Source organism: Pristis pectinata, chromosome 17, assembly GCF_009764475.1.
Source record: "Pristis pectinata isolate sPriPec2 chromosome 17, sPriPec2.1.pri, whole genome shotgun sequence".
In the NCBI taxonomy this organism is placed as follows: domain Eukaryota; kingdom Metazoa; phylum Chordata; class Chondrichthyes; order Rhinopristiformes; family Pristidae; genus Pristis; species Pristis pectinata.
Genome location: NC_067421.1, coordinates 4,992,972 through 5,017,138, shown reverse-complemented (window position 1 = coordinate 5,017,138; position 24,167 = coordinate 4,992,972). Strand labels below are relative to the sequence as shown.

The window sequence follows — 24,167 nt, the reverse complement described above, 5'->3', positions numbered from 1 at the left end:
ACAACGCAGGGCACCCCAGACATGGTCACTGTGCGACACTTACAGGGGGACGCCCCTGACTCAGAAAAACAAGTATGGAAGGCACACAGGTGTACGCACTCTGCACCACATGGCCTCTGGACTACTCCAGTCGGTCAAGTATGTATACCTGATTCCTTGTTACCAATGCTTATTGACTGCATACATTCTGACACCCACTTTGGCAAGGAGGGAATGAGTAACATTTTACTATGTACCTGGTGGCACCCCAGATTGGAAGAAGCAGCACAAAACAAAATACGATCATGTTTAATATGCCAACAAACCAATGCTGGGAAAGGGGTGAGGTGCACCCCAGGCAAAACCCCCTTGCCAGGGGGTCCTTTTGAATGTATACAACTTGATTTTACTGAATTACCACGTGTACATTGCTATAAGCACTGTCTTATTATTGTTGATATATCTAGTAGATGGATTGAAGCTTTTCCAACCACCAATACGGCCTCAACGGTGGTGAAGTGGTACCCCGACAGATAAGTTCAGACAATGGGCCCCACGTCATAGGGAAAATAAATAAGGAATTGTGCGAGGCACTGCATATCGAACAGCAGTTCCATTGCACCTACCACCCTCAGGCAGTGGGTATAGTAGAACGAGCTAATGGCACCCTGAAGAATAAATTAACTAAATTAGTGTCAGAGACAGGTCTAAATTTGCTGAAGATTCTCCCATTAGCATTATACCACATAAGAATTACCCCCCACTCGGCCACCGGGGTGTCGGTTGCCAAAATTGTCTATAGACGTCCAGGAAGAACCCCATGGGATGCTGACACCCAGCCCCCCACCCAGAACCATAGAACAATACAACACAATACAGGCCCTTCGGCCCACCATATTGTGCTGCCCTTCAAACCACACCTAAGACTATCTAACCCCTTCCTCCCACGGCTCTTAAATTCCTCCATATGCTTATCTAACAATCTCTTGAACTTGACCAACATATCAGCCTCCACCACCACCCCAGGCAGCACATTCCATGCACCAACCACTCTCTGGGTGAAAAACGTCCCTCTGACATCTCCCTTGAACCTCCTACCCATTACGTTAAAGCCATGTCCTCTTGTTTTGAGCATTGGCGCCCTGGGAAAGAGGCGCTGGCTGTCCACTCTATTCCTCCTTATATCTTGTATACCTCTATCATGTCTCCCCTCATCCTCCTTCTCTCCAGTGAGAACAGCCCTAGCTCCTTTAGTCTCTCCTCATAATCCAAACTCTCTAATCCAGGCAGCATCCTGGTAAATCTCCTCTGCACCCTTTCCAACGCCTCCACATACTTCCTATAATGAGGCAACCAGAACTGGACACAGTACTCTGTGGTCTAACCAGAGTTTTGTAAAGCTGCATCATTACTTCGTGGCTATTAAACTCGATCCCACGACTTATGAAAGCTAACATCCCATAAACTTTCTTAACTACCCTATCTACCTGTGAGGTGACTTTCAGTGATCTGTGGATATGAACTCCCAGATCCCTCTGCTCCTCTACACTGCCCAGAATCCTGCCATTTACCTTGTACTCCGCCTTGGAGTTTGTTCTTCCAAAGTGTACTACCTCACACTTCTCTGGATTGAACTCCATCTGCCACTTATCAGCCCAGCTCTGCATCCTATCAATATCCCTCTGTAAGCTTTGACAGATCTCCACACTATCCACACCACCACCGATCTTTGCGTCATCTGCAAATTTGCTAACCCAGCCTTCCACCCCCTCATCTGTCATTAATAAATAACACAAAAAGAAGACGCCCCAGAACTGATCCCTGTGGGACACCACTAGTCACAGCCCTCCAATCTGAATGCACTCCCTCCACCATAACCCTCTGCTTTCTACCGGCAAGCCAATTCTGAATCCACACTGCCAAGCCTCCCTGAATCCCTTGGTCTCTGACCTTCTGAAGAAGCCTACCATGCAGAACCTTATCAAACACCTTACTAAAATCCATGTAGACCACATCCACTGCACTACCCTCATCAATCTTCCTGGTCACCTCCTCAAAGAACCCTATCAGGCTTGTGAGGCAAGATCTTCCCTTCACAAATCCATGCTGGCTGTCCCTAATCAGTCCATGATCCTCTAAATGCTCATAGATCCTATCTTTTAGAATCCTTTCTAACAGCTTACCCACCACAGACGTAAGGCTCACTGGTCTGTAATTCCCTGGACTATCCCTACTACCTTTCTTGAATGAGGGGACAACATTTGCCACCCTCCAATCCTCCGGTACCATCCCCGTGGACAATGAGGACTCAAAGATCCTAACCAATGGTTCAGCAATCTCCTCCCTCGCCTTGCGAAGCAGCCTGGGGAATATTCCGTCAGGCCCCAGGGACTTATCTGTCCTAATATTTTCTGACAACTTCAACACATCCTCTCTTGATATCTACATACTCTAGAACATTACCAACACCATCCTCAGCGTCATCAAGACCCCTCTCCTTGGTGAATACTGAAGAGAAGTATTCACTGAGAACCTCACCCACCTCCACAGCTTCCAGGCACATCCTCCCACCCTTGTCTTTAATCGGACCTACCTTTACTCTAGCCATCCTTCTGCTCTTCACAAACGAGAAAAAAGCCTTGGGATTCTCCTTAACCCTACTCGCCAAAGCCTTTTCATGTCCCCTTCTCGCTCTCCTCAGCCTCTTCTTAAGTACCTTCCTTGCTACTCTATATTCCTCACGAGCCCTATCTGATCCTTGCTGCTTACACCTTATGTCTGCTGCCTTCTTCTTCCTAACTAGTTGTTCCACCTCTCTTCTTCCTAACTAGTTGTTCCACCTCTCTTCTTCCTAACTAGTTGTTCCACCTCTCTCATCGCCCACGGTTCCTTCACCCTGCCATTCCTTCTCTGCCTCACTGGGACAAATTTATCCCTAACATCCTGCAAGAGATCCCTGAACATCGACCACATCTCCATAGTACATTTCCCTTCAAAAATGTCGTCCCAATTTACACTCCCAAGTTCTCGCCTCATAGCCTCATAATTCGCCTTTCCCCAATTAAATATCTTCCCATCCTCTTTGCTTCTATCCCTGTCCACGACAATTCTAAAGGTTATGGAGCAATGGTCACTGTCCCCCAAATGCTCACTCACCGATAGATCTATCACCTGTTTTGGTTCATTACCTAAAACTAGATCTAATATGGCATTCCCTCTAGTCGGCCTGTCAACATACTGCGTCAGGAATCCGTCCTGGACACACAAACTCCACCCCGTCTAAACCTTTGGCACTAAGTAGGTGCCAATCAATATTTGGAAAGTTGAAGTCTCCCATTATAATAACCCTGTTATTTTCGCATCTTTCTGAAAACTGCCTCCCAATCTGCTCCTCAGTATCCCTACTGCTACTGGGGGGCCTATAGAATACTCCCAGGAGGGTAACTGCTCCTTTCTTGTTCCTAACTTCCAGCCATATTGACACTAGAGAGGATCCTTCTACATTATCTACCCTTCCTGCAGCTGTAACAGTGTCCCTGACCAGTATCGCCACCCCTCCTCCTCCCCTCCCTATTCCCCCTTACAATCTAGTTTAAACCCTCCTGACCTTAACATCATAGGGAATGAACTACAAAGGTATTTCACAGACAGCTTACGTCCTCCTTAAAGTTTCTTCATTCACAGGTAAAGAGCGCCTTTAAACCACTGGAAGGACAGGATGCGGAGTTGCCTGATCTGGAAATCGGAGATTTGGTACTGATGAGAGATTGGAAGCACCCTAAATTGGGACCTCGGTGGAAAGGCCCCTCCAGATACTACTCCAAACTGCCACAGCTGTGAAAGTACAGGGCCAGGAACACTGGATTCATCTGAGTGACTGTAAATGATGGCCACCGGAAGGAAAATGACGTTTCTTAGATTTGGACTCCTTACCATTACCGGTACTCTTGCGTTGGCATTAGAGGAAAATTTGTTTTACAAAGCACATATGCAGCTACATGGGAATCGCACCATTTGCTACCCCCTGGCAGAATCAGTGGAAGGTCTCTTTGTAGCCACACCAAGTTGGAGCCCCAGATCTCCCTTAAAATATTCAGAAACAAAGTATATTGGGCAGAAAGGAACATACAGGAGGGTGTTGCCAGGTAAATGTTTGCAAAGAACAATAGCAGATCCTAGTAGCACAACTAGCTACCAGTCCTTTCCCCACTGCTTTGACTGTAAAGGAGGGGGTTGTGGGATAGCGATCGTACAGCATACGTTATCACGTGCCACCACCACCTGTATAGAGAGAATATGTGGATTTGGGGAGGATGGTGTAGGTGTGAGTGTGCCACCACTAGGTGTGTTAAATTACTTGCAGGGGAGCGATGGGTTTGTGGGGAAGGGAACGGAACCCATGTGAAATTGTCTAATGTCACTTTGGAATGGCTAACCAGGGAAACTGGAAAATCATGGAAGGAATGTTGCTGGAATCTCCTGGTATTCTCAGATGCCCAGTCCACAGCAAGTGGGTAATGTAACCTGTTACGGGGCCAAGGAGAGGTATGTGTTCCTTTTCAATGATACTTACACTACTGCCACCCCCACTCTGCCAGCCTGGTTTGCAATAGGAACGATTGGGCTGGTCCCCTGCCCCAAGAAGGCTCATGTCCGACGAAGACTTGTGGCGTAGTCAGTAAGTGAGGAGTTCTGTGAAGACTGGAGGGATCCTGTTACAAATGGGCTCTCCCTTATCGTCATTAGGCTATGGGTTTCTGAGTACTCTCTCTTTCTGGGGGGTTCGGCAGGAACTATAGCTGCAAAAACCAGAACTACCTTATCTGTGTACTGACCGTGCTGGGAAACAGTACCATAAAGGGCCTGGAGGCAGTGAACCAGAAAATGGCAGAACTTTGACTTGGTATGCTGTGGACTACCAGTTGGCTCAGCAAGGAGGAGTATGTGACATAGTAGGGGACAAATGTGTCACCAATGTGAGAGATGAGTCCTACAACATTTCCCATGCCATTCTGGACATTCAGAAGCAAGTAGATAGCTTTAGGCAGGGACTTGCAGGAGGGGAGGGTTGGTTGAGGTGGCTATTAGGAGGATCATGGACATCATACCTGCTGCACGGAGCAGTACTGTTAATCATTATTATTATAGCATGCTGTGTGGTGCTGGCCTGTTTAAATACCTGTTGCAAGGTCCTTATTAATATACTCTCGGCCCCGTTCTCGGCACCCCTCTAGGTTATCATGATAATGATAACAGGAGGGAATGAGGAAGTAAAGGGTTAAGAAATTGTGACTGTACATATAACTATATGAAAAAATACCACGCAAGCAAACCCCTGACTCAGGACTAGGTGGTAATTACTATGTCTGGAACTTGATTGCAAGCCAATTATACTAAACAATAAGGGTGATGGTTGTATTAAACAGTAAGTGTGAGGTTTGTCCTAAACAATGAGTGTGATTGTAAATCAATTATACTGAACAATGAGTGCGATGTCTGTCTTTGAATCTCAGGAGCCTGATCGAAACTCTCGGAGCCGCATTCATTAAGTGTGCGTGACAATATCTGTATAAATTGATGTCTGCCCCTCTGTATTGTGGAGACCTCCGATAAAGACTCTACATGAGTCAGGAGAATTCTCCCTGGCAGTATACTGCTAATAAATGCGTTTTAACAGAATTAATCTGTGGCACTGTGTGATTTTGCAGCAGGCAGGAGTGGGAACTTAAAATTGGGATAACAAATTTAGCAAACAACAAATATCTTGAGCCTTGTATAATTTCTGCTGCTTTTGTAAAAGGGATTTTAGCTCAATGTGCAACCACTTCTTGACCTTTGGACAGGTCATGCTGCCATGCTAAATAGCTGAGGTTAGCAATAGCCATTTTGGGACCTGGTAAGTGAATATCCATGACTAGAGCACCAATGAAATATTCAGCTTTGGTTGACAACAGCTTAACACATCAACCTCAGGAATATGGAGACACAAGAGACTGACACTCTGCAGGATCCATTCTTCCTCTGCCACCGATCTCACCACCTTCCTCTTCCCCCCCCCCCCCCACCTCTGACCTCATATCCCACCTTCAACCCTTCTCCCTCTCCTCAGAGCTCCCCTGCCTCCACTTTTACCTCCCCAAGTCCACCTTCCCATTACCCCCTTCTGACCACTTGCTTTGCCTCAGCTCCAACCCATGCCAGGTCTTCATCACCACCCCCCACCCCAACCACCCCTTGTGTGCTGCTGAACATTCTATCCTCAACAAAAGCCTCACCTCTGTACCACTGCGCCCACACCTGAACGAGTTCTGGACCTGTCACGGTGTTGAGCTCTTCATCTGTCACATCCACGCCTATTTCTTTGGCAAGGAGTCCTCATCCCCCACTGATGACCGCTTTTCATATCTCCAACATTCCTCTTCCTCTTGGACACCTCCTCCTGGCCTTTTCACCCTATCTTGACCTTTTCATTTCCAACTGCTGGTGCAGCATCAACTGCCTTGAATTCTCCACTTCAACCTCACCCCCTCTGAACGTACAGCACCCTGCTCACTTCGCATCTGTACTCTCCTGATGCAGGGCCTCGACCCAAAATATTGACCATCTCTCTGCCTCCACAAGATGCTGCCTGACCTGCTGAGTTCCTCCAACAATTGTTTTTAAGTTCAAGAATATACCCATCTTAGTTTGATCACTAAAACATACTAATGTCCCAAACAGATCATTTGGAAGCACAACACTCCCCAGGTCCCAATCATTCACAACACAAGTCCCAAAATGCAACACCTCACACATAGAACATTACAGCACAGTACAGGCCCTTTGGCCCACAATGTTGTGTTGACATTTTATCCTGCTCTAAGATCTATCTAACCTTTCCCTCCCACATAGCCCTCCACTTCTCTGTTATTCATGTGTCTAAGAGTCTCTTAAATGTCCCTAATGTATCTGCCCCCACAACCCCTGCCGGCAGTGCACCCACCACTTTCTGTGTAAAAAAAACTTACCTCTGACATCCCCCTTATATCTTCCTCCAATCACCTTAAAATTATGTCCCCTCGTGTTAGCCATTGTCACCCTGGGAAAGTCTCCGACTGTCCACTTGATCTATGCCTCTTATCATCTTGTACACCTCTATCAAGTCACCTCTCATCCTCCTCCTCTCCTGCTAAGAGTCCTGCCATTAACCTTGTATTCTGCCTTCATATTCGATCTCCCAAAGTGTATCACCTCATACTTCTCCCGGGTTGAACTCCATCTGCCACTTCTCAGCCCGGGTCTGCATTCTATCAATATCCTGTTGTAATTTACAGCAACCTTCTACACTATCCACAACACCACCAACCTTTGTATCATCAGCAAATTAACTAATGCACCCTTCCACATCCTCATCCAAGTCATTTATAAAAATCACACAGAGCAGGGTCCCAGAACTGATCCCTGCAGTACACCACTGGTCACTGACCCTCAGGCAGAGTACGCTCCATCTACCATCACCTTCTGTCTTCTATGAGCAAGCCAATTCTGAATCCACACGGCCAAGTTTCCCTGGATCCCATGCCTCCTGACTTTCTGAATGAGCTTTCCATGAGGAACCTTATCAAATGCCTTACTAAAGTCCATGTACACCACATCCACTCCTCTACCTTCAATGTGCTTTGTCACAGCCTCAAAGAATTCAGTCAGGCTCGTGAGGCACGACCTACCCTTCACAAAGCCATGCTGACTGTCCCTAATCAGCCTATGCTTCACCAAATGCCCACAAATCCTGTCTCTAAGAACCTTCTCCAGTAATTTGCCCACCACTGAAGTAAGACTCACTGGTCTGTAATTCCCAGGGTTATCCCTACTCCCTTTCTTAAACAAAGGAACAACATTTTCCACCCTCCAATCATCTGGCACTACTCCTGCGGCCAGCGAGGATGCAAAGATCATCACCAAAGGCAAAAATCACTAAGGTAAATCTCTTACCTTACTTCCCATAATAACCTTGGATATATCCCGTCTGGCCCCGGTGACTTATCTATCCTAATGTTTCTCAGTAGCTCCAGCATATCCTCATTCCTCATGTCGACATGCCCTAGCATATCAGCCTGCCGTACGCCATCCTCACAAACGTCAAGGTTCCTCTCTCTCTCTCTCTGCCTCTGGTGAATACTGAAGGAAAGTATTCATTAAGGATCTCCCCTACCTCTTCCAACTCCAGGCACGTTTCCTTTTTTTTTATCCCTGATCAGTCCTACCTGTTCTTCACATACGTGTAGAATGCCTTGGGGTTTTCCTCGATCCTACTCGCCAAGGACTTCTCACGCCCCCTTCTAGCTCTCCTAAGTCCATTCTTAAGCTCCTTCCTGGCTACCTTGTAACTCTCCAGAGGTCATCCAGCTGCAGCTCCAGTTCCCTAACACGGTCTGTAAGGAGCTGCAGTTGGATGCACCTCGTGCAGATGTAGTTATCAGGGAGACTGAATGTCTCCCGGAACTCCCACATCTCACAAGCTGAACACACCACTGACCCTGGAGCCATTCTCACTACTCTGGCAAGTGATACGTCCCAAAAGCCTCGAGAACCAGTGGGCTACCAGTTCAAACTAGTATTCAGTATTAACCCTGGGTTGTGCCTAAACATCTTCCATTAAACCCCTTGTCGATTTTACCATTCAATTTCCAAGCTAGATCATTCCAACTGGCTTTCACTAAGGCTTGGCCAGACTCACAACTGAAGCTCAGTTATGACAGGACACAGTGAACTCACCAGGCCTGTCAAGGCTGCCCTTGTCCCCTCTTCCACAGATTGGGGACCTCACACCTGAATCTCTCAATTCTACTCATTGGTACAATTGAGCTTTGCTCCCAAGTTCGGCAGCATCCTTGCAATTGCCTAAACCTCTTGATCCCTACCTACTTTCTAGTATTACTGTCACATTACTGGACACTGGCTGTGTCTCATCTTTAGGCAGTAGTCTAGGGAGAACAGTGCCAGACTGCAGCCACTCACAGAACATAGAACAGTACACCACAGGAAAAGGCCCTTTGACCCAAGATGTCTGTGCTGACCATGATGCCAATTTAAACTAATACCACCTGCCTGCAAATGGCCTATAACACTCCATCCTGTCTATTCATGTGCTTGTCTAAATGCCTCAAATGTTGTTGTGTCTGCTTCCATGATCTTCCCTGGCAGTGTGTTCTAGACTCTGCCACTCTAAGACCTGCCTCTTTTAAACTTTCCCCCTCTCACCTTAAAGCTATGCCTTCTAGTATTAAACATTTCCACCCTGGGAGAAAGACTGTCTATCCAACGATGCCTCTCATAATTTTATAAACTTCTATCAGGTCACCCCTCAACCTCCAATACTCTGGAGAAAACCATCCAAGTTTGTTGAACCTCTCCTTAGAGCTAATGCTCTCTAATCCAGGCAACATCCTGGTGAACCTCATCTGCACCCTCTCCAAAGCCTCCACATCCTTCCTGTAAAGTGGTGACCAGATCTGCACACAGTACTCTAATGTGGCCTAACCAGAGTTTTATAGCGCTGCAACATAAATTGCCAACTTTTATACTCAATGCCCTGACCAATAAATGCTAGTATGCCTTATCACCTTATCCACTTGCATCGCCACTTTCAGGGAGCTATGGGCTTACACCCCAGGATCCCTCAGTACAACAATGCTCCTAAGGGCCCTGCCATTTACTGTATAATTTCCTCTTGCATTTGACCTTGCAAAGTGCAACACCTCACACCTGTCTGGATTAAACGTCATCTGCTATTTCTCTGCCCATATTTGCCCCCAGAACACTACGCAAAAGGTGCATTTCACTGTGTTTCGATGTACATGTGACCAATAAAGATACCATCATCATATTTCCACTCCATTCACTTCCATCCCAGCGCTCAAGCTTGGGCCACTCTTTCCTCTACTTCTACCATTTCTGGTCAGAGAACTTGCTACTCTCTTCACGGTCTGCCTCAGATGAGGCTGCGAACAATGGCACTTCAGGAGGAACTGATGGCACATGGGCTTTTTTTTAAACTAGCAGACAAACAGGGCATAGGTGCCACTGGAGCTCTGTTAGCCTGCCAGTGTTGCAACCTTCAACAACTTTCTTCACTGTTCACCACACCACCAATCTTGGTGACACCCACAAACTTACTTATCATGCCACCTACATTTTCATCCAAATGGTTAATATAGATGACAAACAACAGGAGACCCAGCACAGGCCTCCAATCTGAAAAACCACACCTCATGCCACCTTCTGTCTTCTTCCACCAAGCCAACTTTGTATTCAATTGGCCAGCTCAGCCTGTTTCCCATGTGGTCTCACCTTCCTGACCAGTCTATCATGTGGGACCTTGTCAAAAGCCTTGCTAAAGTCCACGTAGACATTGACTACTGCCCCTGCCCTCGTCAATCCTCTTGGTCACCTCCTCAAGGAAACTCAATCAAGTTTATGAAACATGATTTCCCACACATAAAGCCATGCGAACTATCCCTAATCAGTCCTTTCCTTTCCAAATGCAGATAGATCCTGTCTCTCATTATCCCCTCCAGTAATTTCCCCACCACTGATATTAGGCTCACTGGCCTGTAGTTCCCTGGCTTGTCCTTGCAGCCCTTCTTAAATAAAGGCACAATATTAACCACCCTCCAGCCTCTGGTACCTCACTCATGATAAAGAAAGATACAAAATTCTCTGCCAGTGCCCCAGTAATTTCTTCTCTTGCTTCCCACAACATCCTAGGATACACTTAGTCCAGCACCACCTCACCTGGGTGGGGATGTGTGACGGAGCCACTGTTTGCAGCCTCCTGCAGACTGAGCTGGACCAAGAGGAGAAGGTGCACTGAGAACAGTAACTGCAGGTGGCCCTAAAGAAGCTTTGGCCCATTTTATTCCCCATGCACTCCTGAAAACCACTAACTGAACACCAGAGGAAAGAAAGTTTATAACCGCCATTATTTAAGTTCATATCATTGTTTCAATTGCTAGGAAGTTTGAGCTTACAAGGATTCATCCCTGGATGGGAAATGACAAACCTGAAGAAGAACAGAGAAAATGAGCAAAGAGTAAACAGACTGCAGCAATCTCTAGCAATCTGCTTCTACCATGAATTGTAACGTCAACAGGAATGTTCATCCACAGCCTAAGTGTAACAATCAAGTTACCTTGGTCAAAGTTGCTGTTGTCCCTGGTGTTTTTGAGGTCTTTGTGATTGTATTCAGTGAAGAACAGTTGTCAGATTTAACTTTCTCAACAGTCTGCATTTTACAAGTACCCTGGACTTTGGATGCCGCAGGTGCGGACCTGCTTGCCTTCTTCATTCTGTGCTTGCAGTTTGTGATGCATTTACAACCGAATCTGGAAAATAAATTCATCTGTACAGTCAGGGATGTATGTAGAGGAACAAGGAACATTTGAAAGTTGAAGTCTGTAATGTCAATATTGTTAAATTTCCCCAAACAACTCAAGAACAAAAGAAAATAGCAGGAGTAGGTCATCATATCCCTTAAGCCTGCCCTGCCATTCAATATGATCATGGCTGATCATATGATTGATGCTAGCCTGAAATCTTCTTCTGTGCCAGTTCCCCATTACCCCCAATTCCTTGATCTTTCAAATATTTATTGCCACCTGAAATAGATCTAATGATTTGGCCTCCACCAAAAATTCAAAATCTTTCCTCTGTTTTATCATTAAGGCTTTGGCTTGCAGGTCAACCTGAGCTTTTACCCTTTAAATTTGAGTCTACGAAATAAGTGTCCAACCATGCCATTCAACTCCATTTCCATACTTATCTCTGGAAAGATGTGGAAGATCATTTTTTCAGTAGAATATAGATCATTCAGCTGTTTCCGCTGCACTTTGTTCCTCCGCACAAAACCAAACATCTTCTAGCAGCTTGATTTTAGATGAGAGTGTATTTCTCTCTCACCTGACCTCAAGCTTTCTCCATCCAGAAACTCAACAATCTGCCCCTAGCCACCATTCCCACTGAAATGCTAACCACATAAATAACTTCATAACCCTCACATTGGCTGAAATTGTGCATGGTTCCCTGTCCTCAGGTACTGCTCCTCTCCTCTTGGTGCTCCCATTTACTCCCACATCCCAAAGATGTGCAGGTTAGTAGGTTAATTAGACATTGTAAATTGCCCCTAATGTAGGTGAGTGGTATAATCTGGGGAGAGTTAATGAGAAGAAAGGCATAGACTATTTTCGAAATGGGAAGTGAATTCAGAAATCGGAGGTGCAAGGGGACTTGGGAGTCCTAGTGCAGGATTCCCTAAAGGTTAACTTGCAGGTTGAGTCAGTAGTAAGGAAGGAAAATGCAATGTTAGCATTCATTTTGAGAGGACCAGAGTATAAAAGCAAGGATGTAATGCTGAGGCTTTATAAGGCATTGGTCAGACCACATTTGGAGTATTGTGAGCAGTTTTGGGGCCCATATCCTAGAACGTAGAAAAACTACAGCACAATTCAGGCCCTTCAGCCCACAAAGCTGTGTCGAACATGTCCCTACCCTAGAAATTACTAGGCTTACCCACAGCCCTCTATTTTTCTCAGCTCCATGTACCTATCCAACAGTCTCTGAAAAGACCCTATTGTATCCGCCTCCACCACCGTTGCTGGCAGCCCATTCCACGCACTCACCCCTGACATCTCCTCTATACCTACTCCCCAGCACCTTAAACCTATGTCCTCTTGTGGCCACCATTTCAGCCCTGGGGAAAAGCCTCTGACTGACTACCTGATCAATACCTCTCATCATCTTATACACCTCTATCAGGTCCCTCCTCATCCTCCGTTGCTCCAAGGAAAAAAGGCAGAGCTCCCTCAACCTGCTTTCATAAGGCATGCTCCGCAATCCAGGCAGCATCCTTGTGAATCTCCTCTGCACCCTCTCTATGGCTTCCACATGCTTCCTGTAGTGAGATGACCAGAACTGAGCACAGTACTCCAAGTGGGGTCTGACCAGGGACCTATATAGCTGCAACAATACCTTTCGGCTCCTAAATTCAATTCCACAATTGATGAAGGACAATACTTCTTAACCAGAGTCAACCTGCACAGCCGCTTTGAGCGTCCTATGGACTTGGACCCCAAGATCCCTCTGATCCTCCACACTGCCAAGAGTCCTACCATTAAGACTATATTCTGCCAACATATTTGACCTACCAAAATGAACCACTTCACATTTATATGGGTTGAACTGCATCTGCCACTTCTCAGCCCACTTGCATCCTATCTATGTCCCTCTATAACCTCTGACAGCCCTCCAAATTATCCACAACACCCCCAACCTTTGTCTCATCTGCAAACTTACTAACCCACCCCTCCACTTCCTCATCCAGGTCGTTTATAAAAATCACGAAGAGCAAGGGTCCCAGTACAGATCGCGGAGGTACACCACTGGTCACTGACCTCCACACAGAATACGACCCTTCAACAACCACTCTTTGCCTTCTGTGGGCCAGCCAGTTCTGGATCCACATTGCAATGTCCCCTTGGATCCCAAGCCTCCTTACTTTCTCAATAAGCCTTGCATGGAATCCTTATCAAATGCCTTGCTGAAATCCATATACACTACATGCTCTCCCTTCATCGATGTGTTTAGTCACATCCTCAAAAAATTCAATCAGGCTTGTAAGGCAGGACCTGCCCTTGACAAAGCCATGCTGACGATTCCTAGTCATATTATACCTCTCCAAATGTTCATAAATCCTGCCTCTCAGGATCTTCTCCATTAGCTTACCAGCCACTGAGGTAAGACTCACTGGTCTATAATTCCCAGGGCTATCCCTACTCCCGTTCTTGAATAAGGAAACAACATCTGCAACCCTCCAATCTTCTGGAACCTCTCCCGTCTCCATCGACGACGCAAAGATCATTGTCAGAGGCTCCGCAATCTCTTCCTTCGCCTCCCACGGCAGCCTGGGGTACATATCGAAGGAAGGATGTGCTGGCATTGGAGAGGGTCCGAAGGAAGTTTACAAGAATGATCCCAGGAATGAAAAGGTTAACGTATGAGGAGCATTTGACGTCTCTGGGCCTGCACTGACTGGAGTTTAGAAGGATGAGGGGGGGGATCTCATTGAAACCTACCGAATATTTAAAGGCCTAGATAGAGTGCACATGGAGAGGATGTTTCCAGTGGTGTCCAGGACCAGAGGGCACAGCCTCAGAATAGGATGTCACTTTAGAACAAAGATGAGGAATAATTTTTTTGGCCAGAGGTTGGTGAATCTGCGGAATTTATTGCCACAGACAGCTGTGGAGGCCAAGTCATTGTGTATATTTAAAGCAGTGGTTGATAGGTTCTTGATTAGTAAGGGCATCAAAGGTTACAGGAAGAAGGCAGGAGAATGAGGTTGAGAGGGAAAAATAAATCAGCCATGACTGAATGACAGAGCAGACTCGATGGGCCAAATGGCCTAATTCTGCTCTTATGTCTTATGGTCTTGTGGTCTAACATGGGGAGAAAAAAAATTGGCATTTATGTAGGATCAGTGTAAATGGGTGGTTGATGGTCAGCACAGATGTGGGCAGAAGGGCCTGTTTCCGTACTGTATGTCTCTGAACGTAATGGTTTGGGTATGAATGTAGGACGTATGATTAAGTCTGCAGATGAGACAAAATAGTGGAGAGGATGATTGTGGACTACAGGATGATACTGATTAATTGGTAAGTAAAGCAAAGCAATGCAAATGAAATTTAATCCTGGTAAGTGCAAGGTGATGCACTTTGAAACAACTAATAACGGTAGGGCAAACACAATGAATAGTTGAGTCCTAGGGAGTACTGAAAATCTTGGTGTACATCCATGGATCCCTGAAGATGGTGGCACAGGTAGATAAGGTGAGGAAGGTGATGAAGAAGATGGATGAGATACTAGCCTTCCTTAATGGGCATAGAATACAAGAACATGGATGTTATAGTCAAAGAACTCAAAATATTGGTTAGGCCAGAGCGAGAGCACTGTGTACAGTTCTGGTAACCACACTACAGCAAGGATGTGATTTCACTGCAGAGGATGCTCACCAGGATATTTTCTGCGACGGAATGTTTCTGTTGTAAAGAGAGATTAGGAAGGATGGGTTTGTTTTCCTTAGAGCCAAGGAGACTGAGGGGAGACCTGATTGAGGGGTGTAGATAATAGGAAACATTCCCCCTTGGCAGAGGTATCTAAAACCAGAGGGCATGGGTTAGGGTGATGGAATTAGAGGGGATCTGAGGAGGAACATTTTCACCCAGAGAGAGGTTGGAAAATGCTGCCTGAGTGGGTGGCAGAGGCAGTTACTCTCACAGCATTTAAGAAGCACCTAGAGGAGCACTTGAGTTGCCGAGGCATGAAAGGCTACTGACCAAGTGCTGGCAAAAGGGATTAGTTGAGATTGATACTTGAGATTCAGCATGTAAATGGTGGGCCAAAGGGCCTATTTCCATACAATTCCCTGACTCTACTACAAAACTGTCATTTATAGCTTCAGTGATCAAAAAGCAGAAATATGCAGATGTTAATATGCAGATCTGAAATAAAATGCTGGAAGCATTCAGCATGTCAGGCAGCACCTCCAGACGGAGAAATAGAATTAACATTAAGGTCAATTAATGTTTACTAGAACTAGGCAGATTTAGAAAATGGGCACATTTTAAATTACAAAGAAGGGAGTGGCATGCAGAGAACAAAGGCACTGTCCAAGATAAGGTAGAGACTAGAATGTGTAAATATTGATGAGGCCATTGAGGGGGTGAAAGTTCATTAATCATGGCTGATTTGTTGAGAGGAAAACTGCTGTAACTGTCAGATACTTTACACTGCAGTTGCTGGAAATATGAAAGTTGCTGGAAACTATCAGCCCATCAGATAGCATCTTGGCGACAGAAAAACAAACATTACGCTTACGGGTAGAATTTGCAGGTGGCAGAACTGCCAAGTTCTGACACTTAAGACTGGTGATCTTAAAGTAGCCAATTGAGGTCATAGATGTGGTTGTGGAAAGGTACCTTTTCGGTTTGTATCAAAACTGAACAGTCCTGTAGAAAGATCAGCCTATAATGTTTACTGTAATACTCCTCAAAAGGACCAGACACAAGGTACAGTCAAGCACATTTTTTGTTGTACATCCTTGCAGGCAGTCCCAGAGTTGCCCACAACCCCCAATCAACCTTTTCAAGTTTCTGTCTAATGCCATCAAGATTAGCCAGTGACTGGATGGGGCAGAATTTAAATTTGTCCAGGGAAGTTTTCTCAAGCAATATGTAGATGGCCCTACTAGAGAAAGCGCAACACTTGAATTCCTGTTCGGAAATGAGGTTGGCTAATATGTGAGTGGAAGAACACTTTAGGACCAGTGACCATAATACTATCAGTTTTAAAATAGTTGTGGAAAAAGGGAGTCTTAAAGTCCTAAATTGGGGTAAGGCTAATTTTGATGGCATTGGACAGAAACTTGCAAATGTTGATTGGGAGAGGCTGTTAGCAGGTAAAGGGACATCTGGCAAGTGGGGGGCTTTAAAGTGAGATAGGGATAGTTCAGGGCCAACATGTATCTGTCAGAGTGAAGGGCAAGGCTGGCAGGATGAGGGAACCCTGGGTGATGAGGGATATGGAGGCTCTGGTCAAGAATAAGGAGGTGGCAGCTGGGATCATGTAAATGTTGAGTATAAGAGATATAGGAGTACACTTAAAAAGGAAACCAGGAAGGCATAAAGGAGACACAAGATATCCTTGGCAGATGAGAAAAAGTAGAATCTCTCAAGATTCTCTAAGCATATAAAGAGCAAAAGGGTAACTAGTGAGAGAATAAGTCCCTCTAAGGATCAGCATGGTTGTGTATGTGTGAAGCCATGGGAGAGTGGCAAGGTCTTAAATGAATACTTCTCATCAGTATTTACTGTGGAGAATGTTATGGAAGTTAGAGAATTCAGGGAAGAGAACAGTGATATGCTGAAAAATTGTGACATTACAAAAGAGTGTTTGTGGACTTAAAGCATATACAGTGGCATGCAAAAGTTTGGGCACCCCGGTCAAAATTTCTGTTACTGTGAATAGTTAATGAGTAGAAGATGAACTGATCTCCAAAAGTCATAAAGTTAAAGATGAAACATTCTTTTCAACATTTTAAGCAAGATTAGTGTATTATTTTTGTTTTGTACCATTTTAGAGTGAAAAAAAGGAAAGGAGCACCATGCAAAAGTTTGGGCACCCCAAGAGATTTGAGCTCTCAGATAACTTTTACCAAGGTCTCAGACCTTCATTAGCTTGTTAGGGCTATGGCTTGTCCACAGTCATCGTTAGGAAAGGCCAGGTGATGCAAATTTCAAAGCTTTATAAATATACTGACTCCTCAAACCTTGTCCCAACAATCAGCAGCCATGGGCTCCTCTAAGCAGCTGCCTAGCACTCTGAAAATTAAAATAAATGATGCCCACAAAGCATGAGAAGGCTATAAGAAGATAGCAAAGCGTTTTCAGGTAACCGTTTCCTCAATTCGTAATGTAATTAAGAAATGGCAGTTAACAGGAACGGTGGAGGTCGAGTTGAGGTCTGGAAGACCAAGAAAACTTTCCAAGGGAACTGTTCGTAGGATTACTGGAAAGGCAAATCAAAACCCCTGTTTGACTGCAAAATACCTTCAGGAAGATTTTGCAGACTCTGGAGTGGTGGTGCACTGTTATACTGTGCAGCGACACCTGCATAAATATGACCTTCATGGAAGAGTCATCAGAAAAAAACCTTTCCTGCATCCTCACCACAGAATTCAGTGTCAGAAGTTTGCAAAGGAACATCTAAACAAGCCTGATGCAATTTGGAAACAAGTCCTGTGGACTGATGACGTTAATCTAGAGCTTTTTGGCCACAATGAGCAAAGGTATGTTTGGAGAAAAAAGGGTGCAGAATTTCATGAAAAAAACACCTCTCCAACTGTTAAGCACAGGGGTGGATCGATCATGCTTTGGGCTTGTGTTGCAGCCAGTGGCACAGGGAACATTTCAATGGTAGAGGGAAGAATGAATTCAATAAAATTATCGTCTGTAAAAAAGCTGAAGATGAAAAGAGGATGGCTTCTACAACAAGATAATGATCCTAAACACACCTCAAAATCCACAATGGATTACCTCAAGAGGCACAAGCTGAAGGTTTTGCCATGGCCCTCACAGTCCCCTGACCTAAACAACATCAAAAATCTGTGGATAGACCTCAAAAGAGCAGAGCATGCAAGACGGTCCAAGAATCTCACAGAACTAGAGACCTTCTGCAAGGAAGAATGGGCGAAAATCCCCCAAACAAGAACTGAAAGACTCTTAGCGTTTACAAGCTGTGATACTTGCCAAAGGGGGTGTTACTAAGTACTGACTATGCAGGGTGCCCAAACTTTTGCTTCAAGCCCTTTTCCTTTTTTGTTATTTTGAAACTGTAAAAGATGGAAATAAAAAAGTAATCTTACTTAAAGTATTAAAGAAATGTGTCATCTTTAACTTTATGCCTTTTGGAAATCAGGTCATCTTTTACTCGCTTAGCTATTCACAGTAAAAGAAATTTTGACCAGGGGTGCCCAAACATTTGCATGCCACTGTAAACATGCATAAATCCCCATGGCATGACCAATTGTATCTTAGGATGTTATGGGAAGCCTGCTTCTGTGCTGGATAATTTTATGACCCCATGAATCTATTGTGCCAGTACTCAGGGAACATATCCTAGAGGATTGGCCAGTGAGGTTGTATGGGTAGAACTTAGAAATAAGAAAGGGATGATCACACTTTGCAGGGGTTATGCTATAGATCTCCCAGCTGTCAGCAGGAATTAGAAGAACAGATGTGTATGCTGATTGCAGAAAGGTGTAAATGCAATATAGTGGGGGATTTTAACTCTCCCAATATGGACTGGGATTGCCTTAGTGCAAGGGGCTTAAATGAGGTGGAATTTGTAAAATGCATTAGAGAATTTTCTGAAGCAGTGTGTAGACAGTTCTACTGGGTCAGGGCTGTGCTAGACCTTAGGATGGGCAAGTGATACTGGCTCTGCAGGAATTCTTTGGGAACAGTGACCATAGTTCAGTAAGCTTCAAGACAGTCATGGAAAACTAAAAATTTGGTCCTCGAGTGAGGGCCCAAAACTAGGGAAGAATGATTCCAATAGTGCAAGATAGAAGCTGGCAGAATTGGATTGGAAGCAGCTGCTAGAGGGAAAATCAGCATCCGATAAGTGGGAGGTGTTTAAAACTGAGATCGTAAGATTTCAGAGTCACCATGCAAGGGTAAGAAGCCAAGAATGTCAAGTGTTAACCAAAGTTCCCTAAAAAGGATGTTGAAGATTTGATCAGGATAAAGGAGGAAGTGTACGTCAGGCATAGGAAATTGGTATCAAGTTAAGTCCTTTGAGGTTTGTATAGGAGAAACTTGAGAAATTGGGAGAGCAAAAAGGGGCAATGAAATGGCCTTGGCGAGTGTGATTGTAGGATTCTCCTTGACCTTTTGGAAGTATATTAGAAGCAAGAGGGCAACTAATGAAAGAGTAGGTCCATGAGGGGTATTCTGTGTGGAGTTGGGGTTATGAGTGAGTTGGTATTCACCAGATAGAATGAGGTGGAGAGTTGTGGGAGGGGTATGCTGATATTCTGAAGCATGTCTGTAAAGAAGTGTTGGAATTAATATTAGGGTAAATGAATCCCCAGGCATGGTTTATTGCAGGGGATATCATGTCTCACATAAGTTTTTTGAAGAGGTAACTAAGAAAATTGACGAAGGCAGTGTGGTAGATGTGATTTACATGGACTTCAGTTAGTCTTTTAAAAAAATTGTGTATGGTTAGACTGGTCCAGAAGATTAAGGCACAAGGGGTGTGTTGGCAAATTGAATCCAAAATTGCCCTGGTGATAGGAGGCAAAGTATAGTGGTGGATGGGTTCTTTACTGGAAGTCTGTAACAAGTGGTCTACTGCAGGGATCTGTGCTGGGACCATAGACTTGGAAAAGAATGTAGATTTCTGATTTGTAAGATTGCAGATGACACAAAAATTGGAGTTGTAGACGGTGAAGGTAGTGTAAGGATCCAGCAAAGTGTTGCTGGGACTCGAAGGCCTGAGTTATAGGCAGAGGTTGAGCGGGCTAGGACTTTATTACTTGGAGTGTAGGAGACCGAAGGGTGACCTTACAGAGGTGTATAAAATCATGAGGGGCATAGATAGAGTGAATGCAAGGCTTTTTCCCCCCAGGGAAAAGGAATCAAAAATTAGGGGACATGGGTTTAAGGTGAGAGGGGAGAGATCTAAAAGGGACTGAGGGGCAACTTCCTGCAGACAGTGGTGCGTGTATGGAATGAGCTGCCAGAGGAAGTGGTTGAGGCAGGTACGATAACAACATTGAAAAGACATTTGGACAGGTATACGGATAGGAAAGGTTGAGAGTAATATGGGCCAAATGGGACTAGCTTAGATGGACACTTTGGTTGGCATGGGTGAGTTGGGCTGAAGGGCCTGTTTCACTTTGACTCTGGCATAGATCAGCTGGAAAGTTGGGTGGAGTGGTGGCAGATGAAATTTAATCCTGACAAGTGTGAGGTAATGCACTTTGGGAGGTCAGCTTCTGGTATGACATAGTAAATAGCTGGGACCTTAGGAGCTCTTACGTACAGAGGGTCCTTGGGCTACAATTCCATCGCTCCCTGACAGTTACCACAAAGGTGGATAGGGTAATGAGGAAGGTATTTGGTATGGTTACTTTCACAGGCTGAAGCATTGAGTATAAGAGTTGGGATGTCATGTTGCAGCTGTACAATACATTAGTTAGACTGCACTTGGAGTATTGTGTACAGTTCTGGTCACCACACTACAGGAAGGATGTGGTAGAAATACGGAGTACAGAAGAGATTCACCACAATGAATACCCAGAATGAAGGGCTATAATTATGAGAAGAGATTGGGTAGGCTAGGTTTATTCTCATTGGAGCATAGGAGGCTAAGGGATGATCATAGAGGTTTATAAAATGAGTTACATTGATAGAGAATTTTTCCCAAGGCAGGGAATTTAGAACTAGAGGGCCCAGGAATAAGATGAGGGGAAAAGCTTAAAGGAGATCTAAGAGCTAAGTATTTCCATGCAGGGTGGTGGTTATCTGGAACAAGCTGCCAGAGGCAGTGGTAGAGGTGGAAACAATTACAACACTTAAGGCATTTGGACAGGTACTTGGAAAGGAAAAGCATGGAGAGATACAGACCTAATGCAGGCAAATGGGATTAGTGTCGATAGGCATCACAGTCAGCATGAACGAGTTGGGCCAAGAGGACCCATTTCTGTAGTGTGCGATTCTAAGATTCTTTGATTCTATTCCTTTGCAGACTTGTGCTTCCCAGACACGTTAAATTTCTGGTTTAATTTGCCACTTTTCTGCATAACTATATCTTCCTGCAATCTACAGATTTCTTCCTCACCATTAAGCAAACAACCAACAGTTTCTTTCTCATGCCCCCTACATTTTGTTCTAAACACTAAGGAAAGGACTGAGTACTGAGACCTGTGGGACTCCACTGGTAACAGCCTTCCGGTCACACAAATGCCCAAACATTAGCTGTGAGTTTCCTGCCATTAAGCCGTTATTGAATCCAATTTGCTAATACAATGGTTTTTACTCTTTTGACCAGTCAGCCATGCAGGAGCTTGCTGAAATCATCATTAAACCACACTGCCCTCATCTCCTTTTCACCATCTCAACAAATTCAGTTAAGTTGGTGAAACTGGACCTTCCTTTAAATCCATACTGACTCAGCCAGGCCACTCTTAATTACTTGCCCACCACCAACGATAAATTAACTGGCCTATAATTACTCAAAATTTAAAATGTGCATTCAGGGTGTGTAAAACAAGTAAGCTAGTAATAGTAGTTAAGAATATTCTGGTAATTTAGTAACTAGAGAGAAAGCAGCATAGCTCATGATTTGTGGGAACAACATCTGAACTCTAGGACACGTCTAATGCCCTGGATAACCACAAGATCATAAAGCCTGAGCCATTGGTTTCTTCCTTGGGCTGGATGAATTTTGGACAATGCAGTTCAGGTGGTGGTCACCCCATGTGCAGGCAGAGGGGGAATGGGAGCTGCCAAAAATGAGTTCTAAAGAGCCAAAGGTACATTGTTCTCTAATCAGTATGCTGAGTACAGATGAGGGAGAGGTTTCCTCTGAGGACTGCAATCTGAGCCAATACCACAGCTCAGCAGTGCAATAATGGGAGGGAGAAAGGGCAAGAGCAACAATTACAGGATTTCTATAGTTGGGGGAACAGCTTTTGCAGCTCTATCGTTGCACATATTCCTAGATAGTCCGTGTTAAGGATATCATTGGGGAGCTGCAGGAAGAGGTCATGGTCCTCATTGGAACCAATGATGTAGGCAGAAAAAAAAGAGATGACATCCTCTGGGCAGAGGAAGGAAATCTCCAGATTACTCCCTATGCCACAACTGTATAGAAATAGCAGGATAGCACAGACAAATGGCTGACTGGAGAGAGGGTGCAAAACAGGGGGCCTTGCATTCTTAGAGCATTAGGAACCAGTTCCGGCAAAATGGGACCTGTACAGGCCAGAGAGATTTCGCCTCAACAGGAAGGTTCACTCGTATCACAAGAGAGTGACATTGAGAATAAAGATAATTGGTGCCAGAACAAATTATGAAGTATTTAGACAGAACCAGACTGATTATAGTGCCTCAGATAGGTTTGCAGTACATATATGTAAGTGCAAGAAGCACATTAAACAGCTGGTGAAGTACAGGCCACATGAGGTTACAATGTTGTCATAACAACAGACCTAGCTTTAAAAAAGGGTTTTAAGTATCCCTAAATAAATGATGATTCTGAACTGAAGGGTCTCAACCCAAAACGTTGACTGTCCATTTCCTTTCCCCCTCCATAGATGCTGCCTGACCCACTGAGTTCCTCCAGTTCTTTTTGTGATGAAAAGTAGAGCTGCCTCAGCTCCAGTCTGGGTACATTCCCATCAGGGTAGGAAAATTAAAGCCAGAGCTCCCCTGGATGACCAAAAAGATATGGCAAAATGTGGCATATGATGGGTGCCAGGTTATTAACTGGAGAACCAGGTGATTACAGGAAGTTCAGAAGTGAAGTAAAAATGGAAATGAGAGAGGCAGAAAGAGCGCACAAAGAGCAGCAGCAAAATTAGACGGGAATCCAAAAATATGCAACAGACATACGAATGGAAAAACAGCAATAAAAGAAGTGAGACCCTTCCAGAGATTGAATTTATTCATACATTGAGGTACTAAATGAGTACTTTACATTAACGTCAAGGAAGATGATGCTGCTGGAGATGTAGAAACATGGAAAATAGGCAAAGGCCACTTGGCTCTTTGAGCCAATTTTACCATTCAATGCTAATGCGACTTGCCTTTTATTTCTAAACCATATTCCCACTTTCCCCATACCCTCAATGCATTTTCTGTCCAGAAATCCACTTGCTTCACAAATGTATTCAGCCACATGGCCTCCTCTTGGTCTTCTTGACAGAGAATTCTAGAGGTAAACCACCCACAAACAAAGACATTTCTCCTCTTCAGTCCCAAATGACTTGTCTTTATCCTGAGATTGTGACCTGTTGGTGAGGGAAAATGTCCTCCTGCATCCAATCTATATAGCCCTGTAAGCATTTTATTTGATGGAGATCCTTCCTCATTCTCCTGTTTCTCGTAAATACAGGCATCGTCAATCCAACGTCCCCTTGCATGACTATCCTGCCATCCAAGCAAAGTGTCCAGCAAACCTTTGCTGGATTCATTCTATGCCAAGTATATCCTTTAAAACCAAAATTGCACGCACATTCCAGATGTGGGCTCCCCAATGACCTGTGTAACTGTAACAATACAATTCTTGTCCCGGTTGTCATTTCCCTCCATGGACTGTTTACTTACCTCCATGGATGCTGCCTGATCTGTTAAGTTCCTCCAGCACTTTATGTATATTGCTGGTAGTCAAACCACTTGCAAAGGAGGCTAATGTACCAGTTGCCTTAACTGCTTGCTGGACCTGCATGTTTGCTTTCAGAGACTGATACACAAGGACACCCAGGTCCAAATCTCAATGTCCCAAACAAGATACCCAATCTCTCACCAATTAAATAATACTGTCTTGTTGTTGTTTCCTACTTAGGTGGGGATTTCACATTTGTCCAC

General features: G+C 44.7%; 1 protein-coding gene across 1 annotated transcript in view; it reads right to left on the bottom strand.

Moving 5' to 3' along the window:
• specc1la (sperm antigen with calponin homology and coiled-coil domains 1-like a) overlaps positions 1–24,167 on the bottom strand; it is a 248,262-nt gene that overhangs the window by 212,894 nt on the left and 11,201 nt on the right. The window contains 1 exon segment of the mRNA XM_052032052.1: positions 11,150–11,342. Within this exon segment, the coding sequence (XP_051888012.1) occupies positions 11,150–11,305 (156 nt within the window). The 5' untranslated portion in view covers positions 11,306–11,342.